The sequence below is a fragment of the Camarhynchus parvulus genome, chromosome 2, assembly GCF_901933205.1.
Source record: "Camarhynchus parvulus chromosome 2, STF_HiC, whole genome shotgun sequence".
NCBI lineage: Eukaryota > Metazoa > Chordata > Aves > Passeriformes > Thraupidae > Camarhynchus > Camarhynchus parvulus.
The window spans coordinates 148046762-148060630 of record NC_044572.1 but is presented as its reverse complement, the minus strand read 5'-3'; the positions used below and the strand labels follow the sequence as shown (position 1 = coordinate 148060630).

Here is a 13869-nt window from a genome sequence, read left to right as displayed (position 1 = left end):
ACATGGAAATACCTTCTGTATATCCCAGAGTTGCTCTTGAGCATCCTCCATCCATTTAGTGCTCTCTGCTAAAATGCAGAGGCATGATAAATCACTTCCAAAAATGAAAGTTTAAAAAAAAACCAATCAGATTTTAAACATATCTGAATGACAACAAATGTGCAACAAGCTTTTGCACAGGACAGCCATGTAACCTCACTCCATTCCCCCAAGATAACAAGCACAGAGTGGCAGTGAACTGTAGACAAGTGGGGCAGCCTATGGTCCAGCTTTGTGATTTCATGGCTCAGAGATGGGGATCAGAATAGGAGTGTCTCACATGTTGGTGGGTTTTGTCAGCAAATCTTCGTAAGTTTTTTTTTCAGAACAAGGCTATTTCCCCCCTCTGTTTCCCTTTAAAACACTGATTTATTTTTGCCATTGCTTTAAAAATGGCTGTGTATTCCCCACAACTGTCTTCAGGCATTACAAAAATCAGAATATTGCCTGAAGCTAGGCATAAAAATGCAGCAGAGGCGTCATGCAGGCAGCTGGGCTAAAATTGGTATCCACTAAAGTCAGGGGAGATTTCATGGAGCTGTTGTTTTATTGAAGGGGACAGGTTGAAGACCAGGCTTTTATCAATGCCATGGCATCAGAGGGATGCACTACTGGTCCTGCATGCTGTGAATGTTCCTCATCCTGGGTGCTGTGGCTGCAAGCTGGAAGGGTGGCTGGGATGTGCTCGTGGTGAGGAGTTGGTGGTGTTGTCACCAGCTTTGGAGGCAAAATGCCACAATGATGCTCCTGCCTGAGTTTTGCTGGAGAATTGGGTGAGCTCAGAGTTGATCCTTAGTGTTAACTAAAGGCTTCTATTCCTACACTATGCCAGTCTCCTGGGAGCAGATTTGGGGCAGGAGTTCCTCTGTGCCTGAGTTAGGTGATGGCTGCATGGGTGCACCCAGCCAGATGCAGATCACAGTCCTGCCAACTGGTGAGACTCAGACAGGGAGGCTGTGGGTCCAGCCACATGGGACAGGTTGGTTGGAATTTCCAAACCTTGCAGGGAGGTCTCTTGCTGAGGTCCCCACAATCTTTAGGGTGGCACTGTCTGGTGGAGCTTGAGGGAAGTCCCTCTGTTTCTAGTAAATGCCAGCCCAGGACGTGCTAATGACAGCAGAGAGGATGTGCTCCATCTGCGTGACGAATGACACTTACAGGAGATCTGGAAACAGGATGGGGATGTTTTATTGACCAGCTGATAAAAGAAAATGCCAGAGAAATTCCCCAGTGGGAACACACGGCAGAGTTTCACCCCATGGCTCAGCATTGAATTACAGTGCTCATTTAGCAACCCTTGGCTGCCTGTCCCAGTGCTGCCCACAGTGCCCTGCCAGTACAGCTGCCTGTTTGTAGAGACATGGGCTGGGAACAGATCAAGCTGAAAATAAACTTTTTTATTTATTTCTTAACTCCCCCAAGGCATGATCGACTCCATGGTGCCTTTGCCAAGACAGCCTCGTGCTGGTAGAACTGAGCCAAACCAGTACCTGCTGACTTTACACTGAAGCAGATGAGCCCCATGTCCTGTGGCTGGAAGGGACATCTACAGTCCCTCTCTACTCCCTCTGTCCCACTGTGGTCCAGGCCACACCAGGCTGATTTTGCTCTTGGTTGTCATGTGCAATGCCAAATTTAAATTATTTGTGAAGTAGCAAAATATCCTTTGTGCTGGCTGCTGAAGTACTGTGTACACATCTGTGTTTGTAGGGTTTTTCTTCTAGGGTAGTGAAATAGTATGGATTTCATCATGGAGCCAGGTATATTAATAGGAATGCCCTAATTTTGCTTTTTCTCTGTACCAAAGGAGCTTACAATGGGGGAATTAATTGAGCCTTAAGTCAGCACTGAGTGTTCTGCAAAGTCTCCATAGATATTCCTCAATGTTTTGTTTTCTGTTTGCAACAGCCTGGCTCTTTAGGAAGCAGCATGAAAAAGAGGTGGAGAAAAACCCTCCCAGGATACACTCATGGCCAACAGAACAGGGAATGTCTGTCTGCCTCCTCCCCAGGCTGAAACCCTCTTGTGTGCCCCTGGGAGCAGAGGGACAGGGACCATTCTGGACAGATTTCAAAGCCAGTATTTAACCCAGACAGCTCGTTACTGGTGTTGCTTTTTCATTCACCTCCTTTCCCTTTTTCCCTGCTGAGAGGCAGAGCATGTGCATGTGCATCCCCAGAAACATTTGCTATCATCAGTCAGCTTCATCATAAATGATGAATTTGAGCTTGAAGCTTCTTTACCCAGGGAAGCTCATTTGCTTTCAGCTTGATTAGAGCCTGCTCCAGCACAGCAAGGGTGGCTTGGAAATGCCACCCACGCCAGGGTGTCAAAATGCCTCAGAAACCATCCGGGAGCCAGGGAGCCAAGCGGAGCCGGGAAACCAAGCGGAGACGGAGCAGCTTGCGTGTCTCCAGGCCATTAAAGCTCACCCCTGGGGCTGGGGAGGATGTGCAGAGCAGGGATGAAACGCTGCATCCTGCCTGTCCCATCCCTGCTGGATCTGGCCCTAGGAGCTGAGGAAGTTTTCCTGCTTAGCAGGGTGGGGAGGCTTCACATCTCAGGCTTTATTTAATTTTCAGGTGATAAAAGCGTCGCTTCCTTGCCTGGCACGTCAGAGCAGCCAGCACCTTCAAACGCTCCCCTTTCTCCAGGGAATTTGCATTTCCCTATAGGCAGCACCAGATTTATTCAAGAATCTAGATGAAAGAAGAGTCAAAGGCAAAGCATGCTCGTGAGTAAGCTTTCCTGGCTACTTCCTGAACAGTCAGACCCTCTCCTTCCAACCTTTTGGGATTTTGGGGAGAAGTGATGCTGACTGCAGGTTTCTCCAGCCCCAAAACCACTTGGTGATGACCACTTCACCTCCATGTTGTCCCAAGAGTGGTATCAGTCTGGAAAGGAGCTTTGAGGTTGCAACATCCCACTGTTGGATTTGCTTTTCCTGGGTGCACCGTTCCCTCTTGTTATGGTGTTCAGGTGGTGGTTCTTCTCTAGACAGGATGGATTTCTTCCTCATCCTGCCATTCCCCTGAGGATGTGGTCCTTCTCCTTCGATGATCTCCAAAATCACCTGGGTGCGGTCCATCAAAGCCAGCTGGCTGTGCTGCATGACCTTCTCCTTGCTTTCCCTGACAGGATGGGAAGAGCACCAAGTATCATCATCCCGCAGTGGCTCTGACATGAGCTTTTTGCTCATGCAAATCATTGCAATTTCCCTTCCTGAAATACCAGGGCGTTTGCTGGCTTTTACAAAGCCACTGCTGGAAATCCTTCCTGTGAATGACAGGAACAGGATTGGATGACTCTTCATCTTCTGTATCAAAAGACAGTTCATTTAAGTTCAAGAAGTGCCAGGATCTGTATAGTTTGCCATCTTTTTTTAGCTGGTTTCGCCTCCAACAGTGGCTGGGAGCAGCCTTGGCATGCCAGAGCATCTCTGTGTGACAAGTGAGGATGTGATTTAAAATCTGCTCATCTGGGCCTGCAGCAGCTGCTCCCTGCTTCTGGTGTGCAGCCCAGAAAGGAACAGCCTTGATGGTAATTGGGGAGCCCATTTTTGCAGTCCAAAACCATCAAGTCCCAAGCTGCAGCATTGTAGGGCTCCAGCCCAAGGGATTTTTCATCCCATTTTCCTAATTCTGAGTGTCGTGTTCCAGCAAGGTTTTTTTAATACTTTGGTTAAACTTGAATCCAGTTTGAACCCCACTTGAGGAAGTTGCAAGTGGGAAGCTGGGTGGGAGCTGATGTGGAGAACCCAGAGGAAGGGTCATGGTGACACCCAACCACTCTGGCCTTCAGACACTCAGAGAATCATGCAATGGTTTGGGATGGAAAGGACCTTTAAAGATCATCTAGCTTCAACCACGCTGCCATGGACAGGGACACATTCTATTGCAATCAGGTTGCTCAAGGCCTCATCCCACCTGGCACTGAACATTTCCAGGGGTGGTGCAGCCACAGCTTCTGGGGGCAACCTGTTTCAGAGTGTCACCACTCCCATCATAACAAATTTCCTCCTTATGTTCAATATGAACCTGCCCTCTCTCAATTTAAAGCTGTTGCTTTTTGTGCTATCACTACAGGCCCATGTAAAAGTCTTTTTCATTCTTTTTTTTTTTCAACCTGTCTTTAATACATTGAAAGCCTGCAGCGAGGTCTCCCTGACCACCAATTCCTGAGCTGGAGAAAGTGCCACAGCCACATCCTCACCTTTTTATGCCCATCTGAGCCCAACTGCAAGGTCCATTTCCAAGGGGCTTTGGGTTTCAGAAGTTCTGTAGCTGGGGAAAGGCCTCAAGTTGCACCAAGGGAGGTTCAGGTTGGGTATCAGGAGGAGTTTCTTCACTGAAGGAGCACTCAGCATTGGCATGGTGGAACTGGTGGAAATCATCCCTAAAGTGTTCAAAAACGGGTAGACATGGTAGTCAGGAATGTGGTTTGGTGGGGCAGGATGGTACTTGGTTGAAGGATGGACTTGATGAGCTTGGAGATCCTTTCCAACCTGAATAATTTTACAATTCTGTCTACAATTCTATTATTCTGGTTTGTAGACCCTGAGCAATCTGAGTTCTCCACTGCCTTAATTTCCTTCCTCCAGAGTGATGCTTGATCTTTCTTCCTCCTCCTTCCAGTTTAGTCCCCCATCGCCCATGTGGACAAGGTGCAATTCGGGCTGAGGACTTGAGGCATGCTTTACACACCAGGCAGGCTTGGCAGAGGGAGTGGAGACATTGCTGTCCCTCCAGCAAGAACAGCTGTGACTTTCAGCATTTCATGCCCTTTGATCTTCTATTTGAAAGAAAACCACCTTCATTTGCTCTGCAAGCTCCCACGGGTGGGGGACAACTCTTGGCACAGCTTTGGGGTTTTGCACAAGGGCAGCAGGACCATAGGATTTTGTCCCTGTCAGTGAGGATGGCTGAGTCCAGGAAGGTAGGAGAGGCTGCAAGGGAACAGGAGAGGGTACAGGATCAGGCCATGCTGTAGCCATGCTTCCAAAAAAAACTGGCAACTTGGAAGTACCCACCTTTGTCCCTAGAGCTTTGTCAACATGTTGCTTTTGCAGAGCACTTGACCTGTGGCAGCCACAGAGCTCTGCTGTGGCTTTGTGCTGGAGCTAAGGAGTTTTCTGGAAGAGAGTTTTAGGGAAAAACATCTCTGCAAGACCTGGGCTTAGTGGGAGGAGCCAGGAGCATGATGTGCTGGGGGGTCTTGATAACACTGCCAGACCTTGACACATTCTACCCAGGGGCAGCCTGTTTTCCCATCTTCCTTCACTTGCTCCATGGCTTTTAAATGTCCTGGCTGACACTCAATTGTGTTTTCCCCAGGACCTCTCTGTGTTGTTCATACTCCTGAGGGGACACTTCTCACCTACATGGAGCATCTCTGTCCCATCCTGCTGGAAGATGGACATCACTGGAGGGGCTGTTTCAAAGGGCAGTTTCTGCTGATAAAGTGACAATAGCCATGGCTGGAGAGGATGAGGAGGAGACAAATCCTGCAGCACTGTCCCCATGGGCTTGGTGGCTGCCTTCAGAAGTGCTTTGGTGTCCCCCACACAGGAGAGGGCTGGTGGTGCTGCCACTTCCCAGCAGCCTGTTACAATTTGTGTGACCCTGTCTTGGGGTGAAATGTGTGAAATAGTGCAGAGCAACAGCAAGGTGGCTTGGGAGGACAACCCCAAGCAGCACAGGGTCTGGATGGTGGAGGAAGCTCAGAGACCCTCTAAACCTGGTGCCATTGACTTGGAAGAGGTGCCTTTCTCCAGAGCTTGACTTCTCTGGACAATCCTGACCATAGCATGATGCTACCAGAGATCTTTCCATGGGACACATCACAGGCAGAGCATGTTCTGTCCTGTGCTGCATCTCCAGCATGTCACAGAACACTATTTCAACATTGTCTGCAGGTCAAAATCCACCCTTTGGGTAGATTTGAGTCCCTTGGAGCCCCCTTCATCAGCAAACTTCCATCAAAGCCACCGCAGCCTGTCTGGGTTGGGGAATTGTGCAAGAGGCGCCAGTGACGCAGACAGGGCTCTGGTGGCCTTGGGTCAGGGCTCCTGGTGGCCTGACCAGGTAATGTAGGAACAACTTCCCATCAGAATCCCCCACTGAGGAGGGACATTGCAAATAGCAAAGTTCAGGTCTCATGGGACAGAGGTTTAGGCTCAAACTGTACCTCGAAGGGGAGGTCATGGCAGCTCCTCCCTGCCCTTCCCAGGAGTGTGCTGCTGTTTCTCGTGTTACCCAAAAAAAACACATCGTTCTGCACCCCCACCCCCAAGCTTTGCCACCTGCCACAAGTATTAAATTGCTCAAAATACTGTGAGAAACCACAAGAAAAAGCTGAACAGATGTTCAGCTGCACCAGAGTTTCAGGGTGGGAGAGACATGTGGCAGTGGCACTTGTTGGGGGGAACCACTGGGGTCACTTTGCCCCCAGTGTGTGTTTTGGGGCAAGGATGCTGCTTTGGGATTCTTTTCTTTCCAAAGATACTGTTGGACAAGGCTTGAAGCCTGCAAATGCCCAATCACACACAGAATTGCCTTTTTCCCCCTGATTCTTTTGGCCAAAAGAAATCCCTGAAGGATGGGGGGAGCTGGCCCCCAGTATTTGGGGTGCCTGACTTCCCTGTGTGTCGGCCACCAGAGCATGGGGACCATCCATCCCCAAAGGACCAAACTTTCCACCCCTCCCCAAAAAATCCCTCTAGGGCACACCCTCTGCAGATCTGTGAGGCAGCCAGCCTCAAGCCTGTTATTACTTTTCCCCGTGGAGTTGGCCTCTCTTCCTCCCCCCTCTTTTTTCTTTTTTTTCCTCCTTTCCCTTCAAATCCAAGCCAGGAAAAACCTCTGACGTCAGCACACGGCTGTGAGCTCCTCGTGGCTGCTGGGGGAAGGCAGTGGAGGGGATATCCCAGATCATAAAACCAGAATCTCACTGTGAGCAGGGCCACTGGTGGCTGCCTGTGAGTTGTCCACTGCTGGGGACAGGGTGGGAGGGATGGATGGGGGACTGTGTTCAGTTGGGAGGGTTCCTTTTCCCCACAGTGCAGAAGGTTTAGTGCCTTTTTGTGGTTTTTGTGATTCTCTGATGGCTGAATCTCTTCTGGTACAAGAAGGAATTAGGTTAAAAAGCTGTCCATGGAGACTTCAAATTCTAGTTGCTTGGGGGCTGCATGAGAAGGGAAAAGCTGAAATTCCAGTGAAAGGGCTGTTGAAGGGTGCTTGAAGCATCATGTTTCCTCCAGGGCATTGCCCTGTGAGCTCTGGACAGGAGAGGCAGCCCTGACACTGGTGGCATCACAGGAATTCCAGTGTGAGCACAGGGTCCGTGTCCAGGGGTTGTGAATCTGGGTGAGAGGGAAAAACAACTCCCTAAGGACCTTTGTAGACACTTTCCACTCTGTGCTTCAGCCTCTCTTCAAAGACAAAAGGTGCAAATACAAGATAAGAAAGGGTTGATCATGTTACCAGTGCCTCCGGTGCATTCCCAGCTTGCACAGTGCTGGGAAGACTTTGCTCTCCTTTTTATCTGGCTGGCTGGCTCGCTGCCTCAGTTTCCCCATTCCTCCCTCTTTCCTGGTGTCCTGAGTGCCTCCTGCTTGCAAATGCTGGCATCTTTCCCTGCTCTCTAAATGCTACCAAACTCCTTAAGTGCAGCTGGAGCTGTAAAATCAAGGGCTGCACAGCTCTCTTCAGCAAAATTTCATGTTAGCCAGTATTTACTGCACACCAAAAAGGATGTGGGGAAAGATGCATGACTTGGTTTATCTTGCAGGTGTGTTTTCATGGGTGCCAAGAGCTCCCCATTGCTCTCCCTCTACGCCTGTGCATTTTTAATCCTCCTTGTTGTGTTTTGCTAAGAAAACATCACGTACAGCAAGAGAAACAACCTAAAAAAATAACCCCTTGGAGGAGAAATCTCATGATGCTTCCCTGGCAGATGGTGCTGGGCACTGCTTTGCCCCTGGCAGCAGGTACCCCACAGCCACCGCGGTACCCAGCATGGCTTTTCCAGGACATCCCATCTGCTCTGTGCATCTCTGCCCCTGGAGCAGGATGTGCTGGTGGCTGCTTGCACCTCTCCCCACAGATGCCGGCTCCTGCTGGGTGTTTTGTTTCCGTCGCTCTCCTCCCGGACCTTTCCTGTTTCCTTCCGTGCGGATGCAACTGGAGGAAATCTCAGCACATTGGCTGTGTCCCAGCTGCAGTCACAGGCTGGGGACAACACTGTGGCTCTCTGTGTCCTGGGACCTGTTCTCCCTGGCAGTGATGGTGATGGTGGCAGTGGTGATGCTGCTCGTGCTGGTGGAAGTGGCAGTGGTGGCAGTGGTAGTGTTGCTCATAGTGGTGGCACTGGTGGAACTGGTGGCAATGCTTGGAATGGTGGCAGTGGTGGTGCTGGTGCTGCTGATGCTGGTGGCAGTGGTGGTGTTGATGGCAGTGGTGCTGGTAATGCTGGTGGCAGTGGTAGTGGTGGCAGTGGTGATGCTCATGGTCATTGTGGTGGTTGTGGTGGCAGTAGTGACAGTGGTGGTACTGCTGATTCTGGTTGCAGTGATGGTGGTGGCAGTGGTGACACTGGTGGCAATGGCAGCAATGGTGATGCTGCTGGTGCTGCTCATGCTGGTGGCAATGGTGACAGTGGTGGTACTGCTGGTACAAATCTTACGTGTTCAGCTGAGCCTCAGAGACCTGCTCCCCATGGTCACTCATGTCAGTGGCAACGGATGTGTGCAGAAACTTCTGCATGGTGATAACTGGATATACTCAGAAACTTGGATTCAGTTTTCAGGGTGATGGAAATGCTTGTTGGGAGCAGGGAGAGCAGGACTTCATCAGCCTTAAGGGGAAAGGGCTGGTCGGTGTCTTGCTACGTGAGCTGAAAGCAGGAGAGAGGTCAAGAAAGTGTGACACAGCTGGGTGTTTTGTTGGATTTCTCTGAAGATGAACTTTGAACAGGAGATGTGCTCACTCTGAGATCGCTATATTTATGTACGGGTGAGATACACATTGTTTGGGTGAGTGAGAGCCTTTGTTCCGAGTCCCGCTGCTGAAGCTCATGTGGAGCGACACTTTGGCTCTGCACAGCTTCCTTTTCCTTCTCTTGGGGATGTGCTGTGTTTAGGAAAACCTGACTCCACCATCTGTGTCCTGCTAGCCGGGTACCAGCAGCACAGCCATCAGGTCAGGCAGCTGCTCACTGCTCCAACCAAGCTCTTCCAGTCACTGGGTGAAGAAGATCTGACCTTTATTTTCCATCAAGTTGCCCTGAGGAAGATCAGCCTCATTCCTTTGTTGCAGGCTCAGTCCCCGGACATCTGTGATGAGGCCAAGACGTTTGTAGTGGCGTTGCCATACTGCAAAGGAATATTTCAGAGAGCCCTGTGATCCCCTCAACTGTGGGGGTGTAAGACAAGGAGATGATGGCTCAGTGGCCCCCATCTCCAAGAGCAGCAACCTTCACTGCTGTCTTGCCACACTGGTGTGTGTTCATACTGGATCTTCAAACGGCTCTTGGCTGTAAAATTCTTGTGTAAGCATAAATTTCCACACTCATGGTGAAAAGAAAATTATAGAATCATTAAAGTTGGTAAAGATCTCTGAGATCAGTTGTTAACGCTGCCAGGTCCACCACTAAACCATATACCATATCCATGCCTCTTGAACACTTCCAGTGATACTGATTCCACCACTTCCCTGGGCAGCCTGCTCCAATGTCTGAGCACCCTTTTAGTGAAGAAATTTTTCCTTATACCCAATCTAAATCTCCCCTGGCACAACTTGGGGCTGTTTCATCTTGTCCTGTCCTTTGTTATGTGGAAGAAGAGACCAACCCCACCTGGCTACAGCCTCCTTTCATTGAGGTTCCCCAAAATGGGTTTGAGCCTGACAGGCCAGCACTGCATTGCTGAGCATCCTCATCCAGGGCTTGTTCACTGTGTCCTCACATGCTTCCTCTACATCCCCCGGAGCGCTCAAATGAGAAGGATTTCTATTCCACTTGGCAGGTTATTAATATTAGCTGAAATTCCCTTTTCCACATTGTTCTGCCATGCTTAATATGGAGATCAGCATTGCAGCCTGAACCGCCGGGGATGATTTGTGATTGAATACCCATTAGGGATTTATGGGCTTTGGGACTGAATTGCTGGGATGTGTGATTGCCAAAATACTTGAAACACTTCCACTGGAGAGAGGAGACCTTGTGGGAAAGGAGCACTCGCTGTTCTCGTAGGCAGGCGGTTCCCACTGAGCCTCCCTTACTGGCAGCAAGCACACCCAAGCCAATAAAAAATTGTCCAGGATCCAGAGCACCGATGGAGCATGAACTGTGTGCTGGATGATGACAGGGGGCAGCTCTGGCATTGGTGCTGGCAGCAGCTCCCAGCCCCACGAGGCTGCTCAGCAGGTGGGATTTAATCCAGGACATGGGTAAACATGGGCTGATGTCTCTGGCTGCCGGTTAAAATGAGGTATGAGGTTGTTTGGAGGGAGAAAAGTCTTTTTTTTTTATGCTTTCCCTTGTGCACCTCTGGTGCTGGTGTGTCAAATCAGATCAATCATCAGGATCAGATCATATCGTTAGGACAGATGGCATTAAACATGCTGGAAGCCTGAAGAGCAAAGGCATGAAAAGTAAAAGCAAAGTATCCTCAAGTCCTTTGTTTCAGAGAAACTGGGCTTTCAAGCTGATGGTTTGGGGCAATTCCTACTTTGCATCAGCTCTTCCCTTTGAGCAGGCAACTGTGGTTGCCCAACTCTCCCACCTCCCGTCCCTTTTTGTGGTTGTGCTGGCCAGCAGATTGGCAGCTGGACATGCAGGAGCCACACAGCCAAAACCAGCCCAGAACTACCCTCCAGAAATAACAAATTGGTTCTTACCCAGCCATTGTGAGATTGTCTTGGGAAGAAGCAGACCCCACAGACAAAGTGATAGGTGGCATCATCGCTGAAAAAGCATGGTGAACACTGTGGTGGAAGCAGATTTCCCAGCCCATCTTGCAGGATCATTGCAAGCTTTGAGCAAAAATTCCAGCTGCTGTGGTCCAGGTGGGGAGGATCAGCTACCCTGGGGGGTTCAGCATCATCTGTGGGCTGAGCTGCTCTGAATCACACCTAAAATGCTTCAGAGAGGCAGCTCTCACCTCACTCCCATGCCTCAGCCAAGCTCCCCGCCTCCATCAGCTGCTAAAATCTGATTTCTCAGTGGGGAGTGGAAAGTTGAATGTCCCACTCATCCCCTGCAGCCCAGGCAGGGTTTGAACTTTCCAGAACATCCTTGCAGGACTCTGGGATAGCATTATCCCCTTCTTTATAGTAAAAAAAAAAAAATTAGTCAGGTGTGATGGAACATGGTTTTTGGGAAGAGTCTGTGATTTTAGCAGCCAAACTGGGCACATTCAACAGAGCAGCTCTGCTTCCCCTGACACCTCACCTGGCATTTTCCTGTTGCTATTTAACTTTTTCATTCCTGGGTACCACTGGAGAACCAGGAGGCGTTAAACACGTTGTAAATGATGCTCAGGCCTGAGCAAACCCATTGTCAGCACCCAGGTGCTGTCATGAGCTGGTCAGGGCTCAGCTCATCTCCCTGCTCCCACCTTGTCTCGTTGCATAAGGGTGAAACACTCCAGAGGGGAAAGTTTCTGGCTGCTGTGAGGAGAGCCAAGGGGGTGCCTGCTGCCCTGGCTCATGTTACTTATGTGCTTATGGTCTATTTTGAGGCTCTGGCCACCCAGCACTAAGCAGCCGCTGACCTGGGGGAAGGACCAGCTTCAAAACAAGAGTCCAGTGGGGAACAACCTGGGGAGGCTCTGGCTGGGTTTCCCTCTGCTCTGAGTGGGGCTGGCAGAGCCCTTGCCTCCCTGCTGGGCCCATCATCTCATGGACTTGAGTATTTACACAGTGGGAGTTGATTTTCTTTCTTAATTCTTCCCACTGCCATCCTTGAAAGCAAAGATGCCACGGGCGGAGGGGCCAGGCTCCGTTGCTGAGAGCGATGTGCCAGTGGTGTGGGAATGTGGATGAGCAGGCAGGGAGACACATCCATCACCAACCCTGGCAAAACCACACACACACAACCCCCTCCTCGGCCCCCCCTCCCCAAGATAGCTCATTTGCAGGCAGCTTAATTCTCCTAAGAGCATTAGAGGTGCGTTTAGTGGACATGAGCCCAGCGCCAGGAGCATGTGGCCGATTAGCGGCAGCGGCAGCTGGTTTCGGGCACAGCGTGCATTTGGGGTGGAGATACTCAACGTGCTTTTTGGGGACACAAAGGTGAGGTCTAGGGGGGTCTGGATGGGTGTCAGGGGGGATCAGCTGGCATGAACTGGGTGCTTAATTCCACCAGCAGGTGCAGATGTTGGGTGGTATATGGGAGCAAGGCCTTCCCTGCCATGTGCTTTCCGTTCTACAGGTGAAATGTGAGTTACCCTCTCTGGCTTTCCAGTGCCATTCCAGCTCTGCAGATAATATTTCAGCTTTAGCTTTAAATGCCACCTCACTTTCTAATTTGTGGTCTCCTGTTAAGATGAGAATGATCAGGGATGCTCACAGGGGATGTAGAAAGTGATGGTGCCTTTAGGGGCGCCCACACCAGCCAGGGGCTTCCTTGTGGAGGAGCACACTCTCACCACCGCCTTTCCCTTTCTCTCCTCTGCAGCCTTGCTCTGCACTGGGATTTATGGAGGTGCTGAGGAGCAGCTGTGAACCCCACAACCCCCAGCAGCCCGCCCTGTGAAGCAGCAGCCGCCAGCCGCCTCTCCTCGTCCTGCCCAGCACCCCGACCTTCGGACTCAACCATTCAAGGCTCCCGTGCATGGATCGCCCCAGCGAGGCACCGCTGCCCGACGCCGCCCCGTAGGCTCCCGGCCCCCCGTGCCACCCCCAAGTACTCCACATACCCCGATGGGGTAACGTGACGGGGGCCACCCTCCCGCCACCACCAAGCACCCCCCATATGCAGAGGCCTTTCTAGAGCGCCCGGGAGCGCGCGGCACCAGAGGCAGTGGCCGCTCACCGTCGCACACACGCAGAAGACGCCAACACTACAGCAAAGGGATTTTTTTTTTTATTATTATTATTATTATTTCATTAATATTATTTTTCCCCCCCATCTGGCTTTTTTTTTTCCCCCTGGGAGGCTTGTGGTGTCAAGGAAGCCAGTGCGCTCTCAGGAGTTGGGATTATTTGCACAACGTCTGTATATTGAGTTCTCGATCCTGTTTAATTTTTATTTTTGAAGCGCAGAGGGGTCGTTGGGTTTTTCTTTGTTCTTTTTTTTTTTTTTTTTCCCCTCCACACCACTCTTTTCTTGGGTTTTTCCCCTGCCACTGTCAGCACCACCTCACCTTCCCACTGTCCCCACCATGGCCCGGATGAACCGCCCTGCACCCGTGGAGGTCTGCTACAAAAACATGAGGTTCCTCATCACCCACAACCCCACCAATGCCACACTCAGCACCTTTTTGGAGGTAAGGAGGAGAGATTGGAAGGTGGGGACCAGGGTCCAGTTGCATCTTTTGGGGCTAAAAGCTGATGTTGATGAGAGGGCAGCACATCCCCTTTGGTACCACAGCCCCTGGAGGGCAGTGGGTCCGATCATTGCCAGCTTTTTGGGACGGGATGATTTTCAGGACCCCAAGTGTGATGTTTGGGCATAGTAGAGATAGAGCAGAGTTTCCCCATCCCCGCTGCATCCCCTGCCAGATCCACTAGCACATCATGTCACAGGGTTTTGAAGCCATGCATGTGGGTGCAGACAACCTGCCCTGTCCCTCCCAGCACCTCAATAATGGCGTTTGATCCCAAATATCCC

At 50.7% G+C, this 13869-nt stretch overlaps 1 protein-coding gene across 1 annotated transcript in view; it reads left to right on the top strand.

Annotated features, from left to right (window-relative positions):
* PTP4A3 (protein tyrosine phosphatase 4A3) overlaps positions 1-13869 on the top strand; it is a 42766-nt gene that overhangs the window by 18311 nt on the left and 10586 nt on the right. The window contains exon 2 of the mRNA XM_030971836.1: positions 12715-13525. Within this exon, the coding sequence (XP_030827696.1) occupies positions 13421-13525 (105 nt within the window). The 5' untranslated portion in view covers positions 12715-13420. The remainder of the gene's footprint in view (positions 1-12714; positions 13526-13869) is intronic.